The following is a 17,585-nucleotide window of genomic DNA, read 5'->3' on the forward strand; positions in this document are numbered from 1 at the left end:
AGTGTCACCTGCAGGTCAATCAGTGTTACCTGCGGGTCACTCAGTGTCACCTGCGGGTCACTCAGTGTCACCTGCGGGTCAATCAGTGTCACCTGCGGGTCACTCAATGCCAGCCGCGAGCCACTCAATGCCACCCGCGGGTCACTCAGTGCCACCTGCGGGTCACTCAGTGTCCCCTGAGGATCACTCAGTGTCACCTGCGGGTCAATCAATGCCACCCGCGGGTCACTGGGTGTCACCTGCGGTGCCCACCGCGCGTGCAGCCAGCCAGCCCTGCGGGGACAGCAGCGGCACAAAACCTCCTGCCGGGCCGCCTGGGCCGTCCTGGATCAGGATTTTTGGGCCGAAAGCCGCACGTGCAGGAGCAGCAGTACCCTCCAGAGGGTGCAGTGCTGTCGCCGGAGATCGCGGCGAGCCCCGGTGCCAAAACCGCCTCGGTCCCCACACATGGTCGGCATCAGAGCCCGCCCAGCCCTGCCCGAAGCCACCGGGGCCACGCGGGCCCCGTGTAATTCCTAAAGCCGGCACACATCTGCTCCGGGGGGCATTCCAGGCACCGGTGGGAATCAGGAAATTATTCATAGCGCTGGCCCTGCCAACGGCCGGGGGTAATTCTTTGATTTCCCAGGCTCGGTGTCCACATCTGTAGAAGGGAAAGGGGGGAACTCGTCCATGAGAATAAACGCGCTTGGAAAGCCGTGAAAACTCCCTTTCAAGTCAGCCTGATGAAAACTTCATGTTCTGGAGCTCTTTGCTTCAAGGGGAGCAGCAATCTGTTTCGAAGAGGAAAAGCTGTGTATTTTTCTTATTTAAACCTCCTAAATCTGCTGGAGCATTAAAAATATTTGGCATTTCCACAGCACATTTCATTCCCAGCTCCAAATGCGTTTTACAGACATTCATTAATTAAGCCTCACAAAACCTTGGGGAGAAAGGGAAGCAGTATTTATTAATTTGCTCTTTGTGCTGCTGCAGCACACTGAGACCCCGGCCAGGACCTCAGGGCCTTGTTATTTTAGACAGGACCTGTGAGGAGGAGGAGATGTCAGCAGGGGAAGAGGCCATGGATGGACCCTCCTGGTGTTCCATCCCCTGCCCCTGCTGGAAATTGGAGCTCCCACCCTGCTCTCCCCCCTTTCTAGGGGTTCTCTTTTTGTTGTCCTGGTGTTTGGGGGGGCTCCTGCCCCTCCTTCCCAACACCTCGTGATTGTCCCACATCCAGCTCGGCTTCATTTGACACCTTCCCCTTTTCTCTGGGGGTCACTTTGTGGAATTGTGGAGTTATTTAAGCTGGAACAGACCTCCAAGGGCTTTTTCAAGACCTCGAGATCAGCTGTGGCTGATCCCCACCTTGTCCCCAGCCCTGAGCACTGAGTGCCACCCCCAGGAATTCCTTGGGCACCTCCAGGGTGACCCCAAACCTCCCTTCCAAAGCCTGACCACCCTTTCCATGAAGGAATTTTCCCAAATATCCACCCTGACCCTCCTCTGGTCCAGCCTGGGTCATTCCCTCTTCTCCTGTTGTCCCCTCCTGTCAGGGAGAGCCAAAACATCCCCCTGAGCTCCTTTTCTCCTTCTCAGCCCCTCCCCATCTCCCTCAACCACCTCAACCTGATCTGTGGAAGACATAAACCAAACTTCCCCTCTGTTATTTTTAGGCCCACCCTGATATTTGAGGTGCAGTTATTTCTGTCCCACCAGGGGCTGTGTCCTTTTCCATCCCAGGTGGGGCAGCAATGGGAGCTGTGAATGTTACACCTCTGCTTCCCCTGCAGGAAAAGCAGGGCCGGGCTGGATTCTGTAAATGCCTCTCACGTGTTCCCCAGATCCCAGTTAAATGGAACCCCAGAAGGTCTCTCAAAGCAGGAAAAATGCATTTATAAGACCCTGGAAGGAAGATGTATTCCATAACGACTCTGGTGACCAGGCGTGTGTCATGTGGAGAAGGAAGCAAGGGGGGTATTTCTTGTTATTTCATATTGCTGATGGGATTTTACCTCTGGCAGCAAATCCAGGAACTTTTTAGTTACCATTATTGTTTGATTTTATGGGCCATTTGATATTTATTTTTATTTCTCTTCATTATTTGTTGAGTGCACTTAGCCCCCTTTCCTGAGCAGCCTGCCTTATATCTAAGGTGAATTTTATGACCAGTGTTAGCACAGCAATCTGAGCAACTCACACAACTGTAATATATTTATCCTGTGCACTCAGTTTATCCAGGCAGGCCTGGATTTCCTACTGTGGAGAGCAGAGATCTGCCTGGAAAATCCCAACTCTAACTGGACTGGGTTAAAAAAAAAAAAAATCAAAAAGGAATAAACCTAAACTATTTACATTCTTCTTCTTTCTGATCTTGATTTCAAGCCTTGGGGTCTAATTGAGTCATATTTTCACCTTTTTTTTTTTCTTTTTGGTTTGTTTTTCCCCTTGCAAAACATGAAGTCTCTCCATGTACCTTTTGCTGCAAGCCAAGCTCTTGTGAATCCCACGGCTCCCACAGCTGGGCTTTAAAATCCACAGCCAGCACTGGGAGAGTAATGACAAAATCATGAGCTGGCAGCACTGCTTTTCCCTCAGACCTCCTCATTTCATCCTGCTCAGGAGCAGGAATTCCTCACAGCTCCCAGCACCAGCATCCAGGCTTTGTTGGTTTTTATTTTTTTTTCAATTTTTGTTAGATTTTTCCCACAGCAGGAATTCCTCACAGCCCCACCGCCAGCATCCAGGTCGGGTTTTTTTTTCTTCCAATTTTTGTTAGATTTTTCCCAGAACAGGGTTTTTTTGCCCCAATTCTTGTTGCATTTTTTTCTGCTTTATTTTCCCTTGTTGTGGAGGAGGCTGCAATGACCTCCCTTTTTCTTCCTTGCTGATATCCCAGCTCCATCTCTGCTTCCCTGGAAGGTGTGGGGGGGTTTTTCATGCCACTGCTTCTCACTGGTTTTATTCCCTCTGGATTTCTGCTCCCTGCTAATCCCTGTGTAATCCTGGCCAGAGCCTGAGCCCAGGGAAGGTCAGGAGCACAGGCTGGGGTGTGTCTGCTGTGCCAGCAGGATGGACCAGCCTTTCTCCCTCCCTTTTATCCTGCCCTGCATTTCCTGTATTTCCCCATGGAGGTGTTTCATAGAATTACAGAATATTTTTATTCTGCCCCTTTGCATGCATTTCCCCTTGGAGATGTTTCACAGAATTACAGAATATTCTGAGTTGGAAGTGACCCACAAAAACCATCGAGTCCAGCTCTTAAATGAATGATACACAGGGATTGAGCACACGATTTTGGTGACTTCATTCTCCAGCTTCAGGGATAATCCAACATCAGCTCAGCTCTGGCACAAAACACAAAAAGAGCAGCATCCCTTCTGTGCCCAGGGAGCCTGGCTGGACTGCCACCCCCAGGCAGCATCCCCACGCCCTGGAGCAGCAGTTCTGCATTTTCCAGCATGGATAAAACACAGAGTGTGGGAATGCTGTGCTGGGAATGAGCAGGACACGGAGCACGGAGGGGGTCTGGCCTGGGGGAAGGATCAACACCTTCTCACAGGAATTTTGGGCTCCTTCCACTCCCACATGCAGAGCTGGCTCCCTCAGGAGCTGGCTCCCACTCAGCTCCTGAACCATTTGGGGTGAGGTCACAATCCCACAGGTCCCCTCAACACCCAGCACACATCATCCCCCAAACCCAGGGGTGGCTGCAGAGGGGAGCAGGTGCTGCAGCACCACCCCAGCCCATGGTGAGCCTGGTTCCCACCCAGCCAGCCAAAGCCCAGCTCCCCCAGCCAGCCTGGCTGCTCTCCTCACCTGGCAGGAGAGCTCAGCAAGGCAGCCCCGCGCTCCCAGCAGCGGCCAAGGCCAGGGGATGGGAATTGCCTGTCCCTGGCTGTGCTCACAGGGCGCTCCCCTTCGCCAGCAGCTGCGCCAGGCCAGCGGCACCGAGCTCAACTCTGACATTTGAAGACAGAAGAAATAATTTGGCTTCATTATCCCCCTCCTTCCCCCCGAGCAATCCCTCGAGCCGGGCTGGAATGTGCGTGGTAGGGACAGAACCAATCCCATTAGCACCAGGAGATTGTTTTTCCTTTGGTTCTGTCGTTGTGGAATCGCCCCTGGCTCCGGCTCGGTGGGGTGGGTTGTAGGAAGGAGGATGGGGAGAGGAAACCCATGGATGTGTTTTCCCATCCTTGGCACGGTGCTGCCCTGCCCAGCTCCTGCAGGTTTCCATCTTTGAAGGCCAGGTGGGCTTTGTGGTGGCTCCAGGCACCACTCAAAGGAGAATTTGTAAGGGAAAGTGCTCAGCTCCACGTGCTTGTCCAGCTCCCCTTCTCACCTCCTCATCCTTGCTCCCTCCCTGGATTCATGGGGATTTATCTCCATGGGGGTTAAAAGTGAATTTACAGCTCTGAGTGTTGGTCAGGAACTCAGGATCACAGCTTTGTGCTGGCAGGAGCAGGGAGAGGCAGCTGGAGCTGCTGGAAAATATCCTTTCCCAGCTGAGAGAGGAGCCCAGGCCCTGCAGCTCCAAACCCACTGCTCCATCCAGACTGGGGGTTCTCGTGGAAGAATGAGAATCATCACCTCCTTCCTCCACAAGACAGGAATCAGAAACCTCCCCTGGGGTCCTGCAGCATCTCCCTGGGATGTGAGTGGGAAGGGGATCGTTGGTCCCAAATCATCAAAAAGGGGATTGGCACATGGAGCTCTCAGAGTCCCTGCTGACCCAGTCCTGGGATTTCTGCCCTCTGAGGCATCCCAAGTGCTCTTCCCAAGCAGACACACCCTGAAGGAGCAGGAGAGCTCCAGGACAAGTGCTTCTGAGGGGAATGGGGTGAGAAATAGGGACAAAGGCAGGGTTGGGAGCAGGTGGCAGGAGGGAGGGAAATCCGTGCCTGGCCCAGCTCCTCGGGGCGTTGTGTGAGCCTGGTGGAGCCAGGCCAGCTCCCAGCAGCTGAGATTTTCTGGAGGGGACAACAGCAGCCCAGAGCAGCCACCAAGGGCAGCCAGGGGGATGTTGACCTTGATTACAGCTGGTGAGACCCCCACAACCCTCAGCACCCACTGCTGGCACAGGGACCCAGCCACAGCCAAGGGGGAGATGCCACAGGGGTCTGTGGTGGAAGGGGAGGGGAAACTTGCTGGATTTTTCCCACTTTTTGAGGCTCCTTCTTACTGCAGAGCCGTCTGGGATTAGTTGTGGAGATGTGGCTGGATGTGTGGACACGCAGAGGTGAGTGTGGACATGTGGGCAAAAAGGTGAGTGTGGACACCAGGACATCAGGATGAGCATGGGGATGTGAGGATGGACACAAGGACATGAGGATGGACACAAGGACATGAGGATGGACATGGAGATGTAAGGATGGACACAAGGACATGAGGATGGACACAAGGACATGAGGATGGACATGAGGATGTGAGGACGGACACAAGGACATGAGGATGGACACAAGGACATGAGGATGGACATAAGGACATGAGGATGGACATGGGGATGTGAGGATGGACACAAGGACATGAGGGTGGACACAAGGACATGATGATGGACATGAGGATGTGAGGATGGACATGAGGATGTGAGGATGGACACAAGGACATGAGGATGGACACAGGGACCTGAAGATGGACACAAGGACATGATGATGGACACGAGGACATGATGATGGACACAAGGACATGATGATGGACATGAGGACATGAGGATGGACACAAGGACATGAGGATGGATGGACACATGGGTGTGAGTGTGGACACACAAATGCTCGCCCCAAGGACATGACCCTCAGTGGGCTCAGGGTGCCCCCATGCCCTCACCACCCCCATGGGCTGCAGGGTGATTCCACCACAGCCTGCCTTGCCCACGGCCACACACCACGAATTTTCCTTCCCCTGCGAAAAAATAAAAGAGAAGGAAAAGGCGTCGGGTGGAAAAAGCCCCGGCTGCCTGCTGGGGGGAGTGGAACCAGCAGATTTCATGCATCTCCTTCTTGTTAGAGTGGGGTCCCTCCTCACCTGCTCCTGGGCACAGTTTCCTGCACCCCGAGCCAGCAGAGAGGAATCTGACTCCAGTTTAAAGACGAGGAGCTTGTCCACGGTCTGCAGCCCGGCTCCATCCCAGGAGGGGATGCACTCAGAGCTGCTGCCCGCCCTGGGCAGGGTTTGCCAGCTGTCTGCACCCATCTGGGGCCCCCAGCTCCCCCAGCACCAGCCCCTGTGAAAATTCTGCAGAAAGACACCCCCTGAGGGATATCCCTGCCCCCCGAGGGGTGTCCCTGCCCCCTGAGGGATGTCCCTGCCCCCAGAGGGGTGTCCCTGCCCTCTGAGGGATGTCCCTGCCCCCCGAGGGGTGTCCCTGCCCCCAGAGGGGTGTCCCTGCCCTCTGAGGGATGTCCCTGCCCCCCGAGGGATGCTCCTGCCCCTCGAGAGGTGTCCCTGCCCTCTGAGGGGTGTCCCTGCCCTTTGAGGATGTCCTTGCCCCCAGAGGGGTGTCCCTGCCTTCTGAGGGGTGTCCCTGCCCTCTGAGGGATGTCCCTGCCCCCCGAGGGATGTCCCTGCCCTCTGAGGGACACTCAGTGGCCTGGGCCTGGCCAGGGGGTTTTGCCCCCAGCTCATCAGATCGTGCCCACCCCAAAAGCTGCTCCGTGCTGGGCTCCACCTCTCCCTGCCACTTCTTCGCTGAGGACGCCGTGCAAGCCCCCCCATCCCACTGCGGGCTGGGAAATGCACCCACTCGTGCCAGCCCCACACAACCAAGAGCATCGCCCCACACCGGCAGCGAGCTGGCAGCAGCATCCCTCTGCTCTCCATTTAGGGAAAACCCCTCCTGTCCCCACGGTGCGAGAACCGAGCCTCGCTCCCCTCCCCTCCAGCACCCGTGACGCGGGGACATCGCACCCCCACGGAGGGACAGGCAGGGGACGTGCTCCGGCAGCAGAGGCTGCTGGCGGGGAGCAGAGCAGCTTTTGGAAATCGCTTTTTTGGCCGCGACTGCTGCCAAGCGCCCCGGCATCCATCCCCGGCACCTCCGCATCCCTGGCCGCGCGTCCCGGGCCGGGCGCGGCTGCTCGGGGGCCCCGCGGCGCTGGCTCGGAGCTCGGGACCCCGCTGGGCTCCGGGAGGCGGCAGAGGCGGCCGCGGCCCCTCGCGTGAGCCGTCCTGCCGTGCCTGGCACGGCCGCAGCTCGGGCACGGGCGGCGCGCCAGGACAAAGGCACGGCGGGGAAAGGGGGGGCGTGCCAGCCCCGGGGGGTGCTGGGGTGTGACAGCGGGTGACATCTGTGTGTGACATCTGTGTGTGACATCGGTGTGACATCGGTGTGACATCGGTGTGTGACACTGCTGTGTGGCACTGCTGTGTGGCACTGCTGTGTGACATCGGTGTGACACTGCTGTGTGACATCGGGGTGTGACATCGGTGTGTGACACTGCTGTGTGGCACTGGTGTGTGGCACTGGTGTGTGACATCGGTGTGACGCTGCTGTGTGGCACTGGTGTGTGACATTGGTGTGACACTGCTGTGTGACATCGGGGTGTGACATCGGTGTGTGACACTGCTGTGTGACATCGTGGTGTGACATCGGTGTGTGATACTGCTGCGTGACATTGGTGTGTGACACTGGTGCGTGACATCGGTATGTGACACTGCTGTGTGACAATGGTGTGTGGCACTGGTATGTGACACTGCTGTGTGACACTGCTGTGTGGCGCTGCTGTGTGACACTGCTGTGTGTGTGGCACTGGTATGTGACACTGCTGTGTGACAATGGTGTGTGACACTGGTATGTGACACTGCTGTGTGACACCGGTATGTGACACTGCTGTGTGACACTGGTGTGTGGCACTGCTGTGTGGCACTGCTGTGTGACACTCGTGTGTGACATCCATGTGACACTGCTGTGTGACATCGATGTGACACTGCTGTGTGACACTTCCCCTCCCCGCAGTGTTGCCCGGCTGGTTCCCAGTGGTAAAATCCCTTTTTTTCCCAGCCCTTGATGTTCCCGGACCCCTCCCTGACTCCGCACCCCGCTTTCCCCTCCCCGCAGCTCTCCCGGGGATGTTTTGGGGTGTTCGCCTCTCCTCCCACCCTCGCTGCTGAATCTCTGTCCCAGCGCAGAGCGCAGCTTCGCTCCGCGGCCGTGCCAAACATCCCAGCGGGGATTTCTCTCCCTTTGCCAGAGGTTCCATCCCGGCTCGGTTTCCAGATCGGGACCAGCCCCGTGCCCTCCTGCCGGGCCCAGACCAGCACCCCACGGAGCCACGGCTCTGGTACAAACCTTTTATTCAGTTCCCCGTCCCTGCTCAGGGCTGGCTTTGCCCTTTGTCCTTTCCCTGGAGCTCCTGCCGGGGATCGGGGGAGCTGCCGCGGCCGGGACATCACAGACTGCACCGAGCTTCACACGCGGCCCGAAAGCGACAACAGAAAGTGGGACCCCAAAACGGACACGAGACCCCCCCCACGCCTCCCCCCAACCCAATTCCCCAAACCCAGATATGTTGGATGGGTGGAAGTGATACGGAGCAGCACAAAACCGGTGGGGACGGGGATGAGACCCCCATTCCCACCACGGCACGGCCCCCGGGAGCCGCCGGCACACGGAGAGAGCCCAAAAACCCAGGGGAGGGGTCGGGGGTAATAAGTTAATCTGTACAGACGTGTTAGGTGACACGGGGGTGGCGGCGCCCGCACCCTCCCGGCTCAGGGGTGTCCCCGTGGGGCGCTGGAGGAGCCGCAAGCCGGTGCAAACAAATCAAAGCACGAAACGATGCGTGAAATCGAGTGGTGGAGAATGGAGGGGAGATGGGGAGCGGGGAGACACCTCCATGGCCAGGGGCTGTGCCAGGGTGAGCCAAGGGGAGCCGTGCTTGGTCCCAGCGCCCACTTTGAGGGCAGCACTGCGAGCACAGGGACACCGAGAGCGGGTCCTGCCGGCAGCTGCAGCCCCGCAGCTACTGCCATCCTGCCCAGCCCAGGATGGAGCCATCCCCGCAGGATGCCGAGCCCAGGATGGAGCCGTCCCAGCAGCTCCCACCTCCTGTCCGAGCTCGAACTCAAGGAAACGCCGCCTCATCCCTCGCTTGGTGCCACCAGCAATTTGCTGGCACCGGTGCCAGCTCCCCAAGGGCATCGCGGAGCGCGGAGGGGAAGGAGCCATCCCAGGGCCCCTCCGCAGCTCCGGGAAGGGGCTGGCTGGGTGCTGGCGTGGGCAAGGAAGCGGCGGGATCCGCTCCTGTCTCCGGCTGCCAACGCCAAATCCATTCGCCACGTTTCGGCTCCTCCAGGCAATCGGCTCCGGCCGGCGGAAGGGAGTTCCCAGGGCCGGGGCCGGCGCCTCGGAGGCTCAGCCCAAGGTGGGAGGCCGGGGATGTGCCGAGCCAAAGCTCAGAAGGCTGCAGACTCTCTCCATCCCCCACCGCAGCCGGCTCCCTCCTGCCCAGCGCTGGAGCCGTGCCCGGAGGGCTGCGGGGCCCCGGCGGCTCCGGGCGGGAGGAGACAGAGAGTCCCGCTCCGGGGACGGGCTCCCTGCGGCCTCCCCGCTCTGGCAGCTCCGCTCCGGGTTCTGCGAGCCAGGATCCGAGCCCACAGCACATCCCCGGGGGAGCCAGAGCCGCTGCCCGGCTCCTGGAGCCTCCCCACGGCCGGAGCCGGAGATGCCCCTCTGGGAGCTGGGACAGCCCGAGGGGCGGCGGAGCGCGGTCGGGGAGATGCCAAGGGGATGGTGAGAGGGACGTGGAGGTGCTGGGAAGGGCTGGGAGCGCTACAGGATGGTCTTGTCCAGGTCGACTTTGAGGGGCAGCGGCCCCGCGTCCTCCCCGCCGGGCGCGGGGCACAGGGTGACGGTGATGACGGGCGGCAGCGGGAAGGTGCCGGGGCCGTCCAGGTCCTCCAGGTACTCCTTGTCCCCGTTGATGCTCAGAGGCTGGAAGAGAGGCGGAAACAAGAGTGCAGGGGGTGCAGAGCCCCCTCATCCCCGCAGTGGGGATCACAAACAGGGCGCTGCCGTGCCGGGTGTCCCTGACACCCATACCTGGGTCTTGACGTGCTGCTCGGGGGCGGTCACCAGGCTGGCACAGCTGAGCCACAGCATCACCATGATGGAGAGGAAGAGGCAGGCGGCCAGGATCCAGCGAGGAAGGCCCGAGCGCCTGTAGCACCCCCCCACCCCCCGCCAAAGAGAGGGCACGGGTTTATGGCAGGGCACGGGCTGGGAATTGGGGCTGGGGGCGATCCCAGACCACCTACTTGGACATGCAGCCGAGGAAGTCGTGCTCCTGCTGCGGGGGCTCCGGGGGGTGCGCCTTGGCTTTGCCCCGTGGCTCCTTCATGGGGGGCTTGTCCCCCTTTGTCCGGGGGCCTGGGAGGGGAGAGGTGATGCTGAACCCGTGTGGGCGCACCCTCCCGTCATCCCAGCACATGATGGGGGGTCCCTCTCTCCCCCTGGGACCCTCTGCCCACTAAGGGGGCACAGAGGATCCCAGCAGGGCCCCATCCAGAGCCCCCCCAGCGTGTGTGGGGGTGTGGGAAGCTGATCAGACCCGAGAAGAGGGAAATTTGTTCAGCTCTGGAGAACTCGGATGGGAGCCAGGAGGGCTCGGAGGCTCCCAGCCCCCTCCCAGCAGCCCAGACCCCTCTCACACCTGTGTGGGGCTGGGGGACGCCAGGGCTGGATCCCAATCCCGATCCCGGCTGTGCTGGCTGGATCTCCAGTGCCTCGGGTGCTGGGTACTCCATCTCAGGCTGGGACTGGGTGGGCAGGGAAGGAGGGAGAAGGCAGTGAGGAGGGAGATCCTCACCCCTCTGGGCACCCACAGAGAGGGTCCTGGGGACACCCCCACCTGAAACACCACGACTTTGCCATCGTCAGCCTGCAGGTAGAAGGTCCAGGTGGAGGAGATGAAGCTCTGGGCAGAGCTGACAATGTCGTTGCAGAAGGTGGAGACCAAATCCAGCATGGAAAAGGACGGTGCTTGCAGCTCCAGGCTCTGCAAAGGAGCGGGGACATCACATCCCCGCTGTCCCCTCGTCACCCACCCCGACGGGACACGTCCCACCCCGAGGTCACGGCTGGGTTGAGCCGGATGCTCAGGTCTGGGCTCAACCAGCTTCTCCCAGGGATGCAAAGTGATGTGTCAGGGCCTGATCCAGTCCCAGCAGGGTCACCAAGCCAGGTCTGTGATCCCTGGGGTGACCCCTCAGCTCTGGGGTCATCACCCAGCCCCAGGATCGTCCCCTTGGGGCGGGATCAGCCTCCTGTGCCAGAGACAATGGGAGCGGAGCAGCCGCGATGCCGAGGGCGTTCCTCTCCTGGCAGCCTCTCGGTGCCCTGGATTCTTGGCCGTCTCGGCAGTTTGTTATTTTTAAAGCATCCCTGCTGGAATCCGCTTGGCTGCTCCCTGCCACTGGCTCCGAACATTTTCCGACAGCCCCTTGCACGGTCAAACCAGCAAACAGGAAATAAATAGGTCAGATTCTGTATCTAATTATTATGCTAAATCTGCTTTGCCTGCTCGTCTGGGAACCCGAGGAAAAATGCTTTGGGTGGGTGGAGGGGGTGAGAGCCCTCCCTGTCACCCCCAGTCACTCCCAGATCTCATCCCCGGCCTTGGACAGGGCTGGGAAATGGGAACAGGCACTGGGAAGGTCCTAAAACCAGGCTGCAAAGGAGGGCTGGTCAAAGGAGCTTTTCACCCTTTTCATGGCACAGATTCATCTTCGCCTGCACGTGCACGAAGCCAAAAGCCTCTTCCTCGGGCCAAAGTCTAATTTAATTAATTGGGCAAAAGCTGAATTAATTAAATTTAGGAGGGGAAAGCGTTGCTAATTGCTGGGAAGGATAACAAATCAAAGCTGGGGGAATCTGCCACGATCCCAAATCAGATCCTCTCACCCGGGGAATTCCCTGTGGGCTCCCTGCCTGGCCCAAGCCAAGCCCAGCCCAGTGCAGACCAGTGCAGACCAGTGCAGACCAGTGCAGACCAGTTAATTTGCTTTTTATACTTGTGACAAAGCAGCCCGTGGTGGCTTGGATCAACCTGGCACATCTGGAGGTACATCCATGTGGAGGGATGGAGGGATGGATGGATGGATGGATGGATGGATGGATGGATGGATGGATGGACGGATGCATGGATGGATGGATGGATGGATGGATGGATGGATGGATGGACGGATGCATGGATGGATGGATGGATGGATGGATGGATGGATGGATGGATGCATGGATGGATGGATGATGGATGGATGGATGATGGATGGATGATGGATGGATGGATGGATGGATGAAGGGATGGATGGATGGATGGATGATGGACGGATGATGGATGATGGATGAAGGGTATGGATGATGGATGATGGATGGATGGATGGATGGATGGATGGATGGATGGATGGATTAAGGGATGGATGGATGGATGGATGATGGACGGATGCATGGATGGATGGATGGATGGATGGATGATGGATGGATGGATGGATGGATGATGGATGGATGGATGGATGGATGGATGATGGATGGATGGATGGATGGATGGATGATGGATGGACGGATGGATGGATGGATGAGGGATAGATGGATGGATAAGGGATGGATGATGGATGGATGGATGGATGGATGGGCTGCACACATGGGGTGTCCCCCGTCCCGAGGGAGGGGAGGGACTGTGCTGAGCTCCCGTTCGAGGAAGCTTTTCCCCATCTCCCTTCACCTTGTCCTTCCTGCTCTCCTCCACCTCGGGCAGCTGCTTGCGGCACCCGGTCACGCACCCGAACTGCTCCTCTGCGTTGCCGTAGGCTTCAGCACAGGCTGGGAGACGGAGGGGTCAGGGTTTGGGGGTGCTCACCCCCTGGGACCCCCGTCCCCTCCCCTCTGACCCCCAGGGCGGGTCAATCTGAGTGGGGGGACACTCCGGATGGTGTCGGGGGTCCCGCTGGGATGTGGGGATCCCCCCGGGAACAGCGTTTGGGGTGCAGGGGCCGCTCCTCTCACCTGCTTCGCACTCGGCTCTGGTCGTGTTGAGCTCGGCGCTCGCATCCACGAAGTGACAGATGGAGAACAGCCGGCAGCCCCGGTAACAGGCGTTGAGAACAGCATCCTGCGGCGAGGAGGAGGAGGAGAGCGTGGAGCTGGCACCGGGCTCAGCCCGGTGGCTGTGCCGGACACCCCCCCACGCGGCCCCCCGAGCCGGGCTGGGGGGCACCGGGCAGCGGGGTGAAGGCTGGCACCCCAAATCTGGCGTTCTCAGGGGAGGGAGGGGTGCCCCGCAGCCCCCCGGGTGCCCCCCACGGTGGGTTTGCACACGGCCAAGTCCTCGTGGAGGGTCCCCCCATCTCTGCTGGCACCAGCCAGGCACTGGCACGGGCTGGCAGGAGGTGGGGGTGCACTGCTCTGGGGGAGGGGTACAGATTTGGGGGGCCGGGGACACACTGAGGGGGTGTGGGGGGCACACAGAACCCACACTGGGGTCACCGGGAATGGGCGGGCTCAGGGTGACACTGCGGGTACCCCAAACCAGTGGGGATGCTCTCATTGGGGGCACCCCAAATCAGCCAGAATGCCCTCACTGGGGCACCCCAAACCAGCGGGAACATCCTCACTGGCGCACCCCAAACCAGCGGGGATGCTCTCACTGGGGCACCCCAAACCAGCGGGGATGCTTTTACTGGGGCACCCCAAACCAGCGGGGATGCTCTCACTGGGGCACCCCAAAGCTGCTTGGGGGTATCCCGGTGCTCCCCACGTTGCTCCCACGATGGGTGGCCCAGTGTGGGGCTGCAGTGACAGGAATTCCTGTAGGGCTGTCCCCAGTGCTCCTGCTGGCCCTGTTGCTCCCAGTGCTCCCAGTCCCCCCAGTGTCCCCCCTGGTGCCGCCCTGCTCCTGGTACTCACAGTGCACTGGGTGTTACTGGTGCTCCCCGTGCTCCCAGTAACCCCACTGACCACGATGCTCCTGATGCTCCCCACGCCTCTGGTGCCCCCCAGTACTCCCAGTGCTCCCAGTATCCATGACGATACTGGTATCCTCAATGCAATTGATGCTCCCCCTGCCTCCCAGTACTCCCAGTGCTCCCAGTGCCCACTATGCTGCTGGTACCCCCAATGCTATTGATGCTCCCCATGCCTCCCAGTACCCCCAGTGCTCCCAGTGCCCCCGATGCTGCTGGTACCCCCAATACTCCTGATGCTCCCCATGCCTCCCAGTACCCCCAGTGCTCCCAGTGCCCACGATGCTGCTGGTACCCCCAATACTCCTGATGCTCCCCATGCTTCCCAGTACTCCCAGTGCTCCCAGTGCCCCCGATGCTATTGATGCTCCCCATGCCCTCGGTGCCCGCCCCCGCCCCAGTCCCGGTGCCCCGGACTCACGGCGGCGGCCCGGCGCTGCAGGCTGCGGCCGCACTGCCCGCGGCACCCGCCGGTGTCTCCCAGCTGCGGCGAGAAGGGATCGGTGGCGGCGGCGGCGGCGGCGAGAAGGGCCAGGCCGAGGGCGAGCAGGGCCCGGGGCCGGCGGGCCGGGGCCGCCATGGCGGGCGCGGAGCGGAACGGAACGGAACGGAACGGAGCGAGCGCACCCACCGCCGCCACCACCACCGCCGGCCCCGCCGTGACGCGCCGTGCGCCGGGCGGGGGGAGCCGGGGGCGGGGGGAGCCGCCGCAGCCTGCCGCAGATCCACCGGCACCGGCACCGGCACCGGGCGGGGAGGATGAAACTGGGGTGCGGGAGGATGGGGGGTGGCCGGGCAGCGGGGGATGAGAGGAGCCCCGGGATGCAGGAGAACTGGGGGATGCTCAGGCACTGGGGGATATGGGTACCCCGGGATGCAGGAGAATTGGGGGATGCTCAGGCACTGGGGTGAGGGGAACCCCGGGATGCAGGAGAATTGGGGGATGCTCAGGCACTGGGGGATATGGGTACCCCGGGATGCAGGAGAATTGGGGGATGCTCAGGCACTGGGATGAGGGGAACCCCGGGATGCAGGAGAATTGGGGGATGCTCGGGCACTGGGGGATATGGGGAACTCCCATAGAATTGGGGGATTCAAGGATTAGGGATGCACGGGGATTGGGGGATGCATGGACATCAGGGGATGCAGAGGGATAAAAGGGGGCGTGGGAACCAGGAAATTCTTGGGGATCAGAGTCTGTAGGGGGACCATGGGGGACGCAGGAAGGTTCAGAGGGACCCGGGAGATGTGCGGGGACACAACAGGACTGGGGATCACCCTGACACAGAGGGACTGAGGAGAGCAGGGGGACTGAGGGGATGACCGGGAACAGGGGTCACACTGGCACTGGTGTCACACAGAGGGACAGCGCTGCCTCAGTGCCACCCACACGGACCAGCCCCTCAGGACGGGACCAGCCCCTTGTCCCCAGGGTCTCCAGACGATGTTAGACCCCACTGTGCCACCCTCTGTTACTCCTCAAGTCCCTCCCATCCTCACCCTCATTCATCGAACCCCCCGGCCGGTGCTGGGCTCTCTCTGACACCCCGAATTTACAGCCGTGATTTCCCAGGATTTGAAGGACATCAAAGGCGCCCCTCACGCCCCCCTCCTCACCCCTGCCCTGCCCATTCCCCTTATTTATGGCAGCACCCCAAAGTGAGCCCGGGGGGAGCAGGAGGGGAGGGCTGGGGGCTCCGTTAACCTCCGGCCCTAATGGGGAACACATGGCAAGACCCCGGCGCGGGGAAGGGGGGGGGTCTCCCTGTCCCAGCTCAGGATTGAGGGGTGCTCAGCACAGAGGGGTTGGGGGTGCTGGGGGGCGCAGCCTGAGCCCCCCTCGGGAGCAGGGAGCGGGGCCTCTCCTCGTCCCCGTCAGTTTATTCATCTTATTAATCAAAGCAGGGCCGGCAGAAAATGAGCAGCGGGGCTGCCAGGGCGCTGCGCTCCCCTTCCCCCTCCTGGAGCCCCGCCAGCCCCGGCCGCGGGTCGGGCAGCGCTGACGAATGGCCCAGTAAATGGGGTAGATTGGGGATGTCACCGTAAATCACAGCGCCGCAGGTGGGGCTCGCACCGGACCCGGACCCCCGGGGGCACCGGGATCCGCCGGCGGGCATCGCTCCCGCCGCACCTGCCCGCGCTCCACCCGCTCACCTTTCCACCGAATTAAAAAAAACCTTTCCCAGGCAAAAACATCCGAGCTGGCAAATAGTCACTGCCCTCCCTCCTCCCCTCTCCAGAAACACTCGATGCCTTTCGCATTTATCACTACTGACCTACATTTTTTTTTTTTTTTTTTCCCCGGAGCCTTTCGGGAAGCGTCAGGTTCTCCCCACATTGTCTGGGGTGTCCCCACGGTCCCTTCCATGGGCAGGGGACCCTTCACTCCTCCATGTCCCAACGCTGCAGAGCCCATCCCTCGTGCTCAAGCACCCTCTTGACATTTTTTTCCTCCTCTAGAGCTCCTTAGCCTCCGTCACGGGACTGTTTGTGCTTCCCAAAGCAAACAGAGGCGGGAAGGTGCGGCCACTCTGAGGATGCTCTGGAGGGAAAGGGTGGGGGGCGGCAGGGAAGGGGTTAAGCGGGTTATAAATTACCCATGGATGTGGAAATGTGACTGAGAGGAATAGAAAGCAAACTCTGCCTGCTGGATTCTTTGCATTTCTTGCCTCTTTATTTTTCCCCCAGGTCACTTTAAAAGGATGCAGGCAGTCAAGGCAGCTCCGCTTGCGCCTCTCCTCCCGCTTTTCCCGGGGTTTGGGTTGCTTTTTTTTTTCTCTCTTGTTTGTTTTTTACACCCTGGCCCTTGAGCCAGATGCTGTCTGCGTCCAAGGATTTTATGGAGTGAGCTCTGGCTGGGAAATCAAGTAATTAGATTAATTCAGGGCCCTGGTGACACGTGATGGAGGGTGGCAGGAAGGTGACAGCCGGTGGGAAGCCGGACCGAGGATGCTCAGAGCAGGTTTGGGGGTGTCACCAGGGTCCATCTGGGGGGAGTCACACCCCGCCTGGGCAGAGAGGAGAGTTCGTGGCAGAGATCTGGGCCCCACGGCCAGACCCTGCACCGCAGCGGGGCAGAGAGGCCCTGGGAACCGAGCCACGCCGGGGGGGAGCGGGACCGCGCCGGCCTCGGGGGATCCCCGCGCTGACGCCGAGAGCCCGGCCCGGGGGTCAGAGGGGCGGTCCGGGCTGGACGCTGCCTCCGGCCGGTGCCTGCGAGCGCGGCTCGTGGGCCGGAGGGAGCAGCTTTAAAGGTCACTGTCAAAGGGCAGCGCTGACCACAGCTGCCGCTGAGCGGCCGCCGCTGACTCAGAGCGCGGGAGAGCGGCTCGGTCACCTCCGGCTGCTCCCGGGCCGCTCCTGACGCCACCCGGGCACTGCCCGGGCTCGGGGACCGCTGTGTCACCTCACCCTGTCCCCATCCCACAGGTGCTGCCGTGCGCTGGGGGGTGAAATGTCCCTGTGCCAGCGGCGGTGACACCCCGGGTGACACCAGAGGGGACCGACGCTCCCCTCCCATCTCCACTGTCCCCCCATCCTCCCCCTGCACCCCAAGCCCAGCCTCAAGCCACCTTCTGATGATGTCGCTGCCAGAGCCACCCGTGTCCCCTGTGCCAGCAGCGTGGGGGTCACCCCGTCCCCGGCATCCC

The 17,585-nt window shown here is 60.6% G+C and overlaps 1 protein-coding gene and 1 long non-coding RNA gene across 2 annotated transcripts in view; both read right to left on the reverse strand.

Annotated features, from left to right (window-relative positions):
• LOC130264615 (uncharacterized) overlaps positions 1-17,585 on the reverse strand; it is a 105,235-nt gene that overhangs the window by 80,154 nt on the left and 7,496 nt on the right. The window lies entirely within an intron of this gene.
• TMEM59L (transmembrane protein 59 like) lies at positions 8,259-14,609 on the reverse strand. Its single transcript, XM_056512934.1, has 8 exons — positions 14,357-14,609; positions 12,980-13,085; positions 12,699-12,796; positions 10,830-10,976; positions 10,632-10,737; positions 10,237-10,348; positions 10,022-10,139; positions 8,259-9,913 (listed from the first exon to the last, which is right to left on the reverse strand). The coding sequence occupies exons 1-8, from the start codon at positions 14,513-14,515 to the stop codon at positions 9,752-9,754; spliced, it is 1,008 nt and encodes a 335-aa protein (XP_056368909.1). The 5' UTR covers positions 14,516-14,609; the 3' UTR covers positions 8,259-9,751.

The sequence above is a fragment of the Oenanthe melanoleuca genome, chromosome 28 (genome assembly GCF_029582105.1).
Source record: "Oenanthe melanoleuca isolate GR-GAL-2019-014 chromosome 28, OMel1.0, whole genome shotgun sequence".
Lineage (NCBI taxonomy): Eukaryota > Metazoa > Chordata > Aves > Passeriformes > Muscicapidae > Oenanthe > Oenanthe melanoleuca.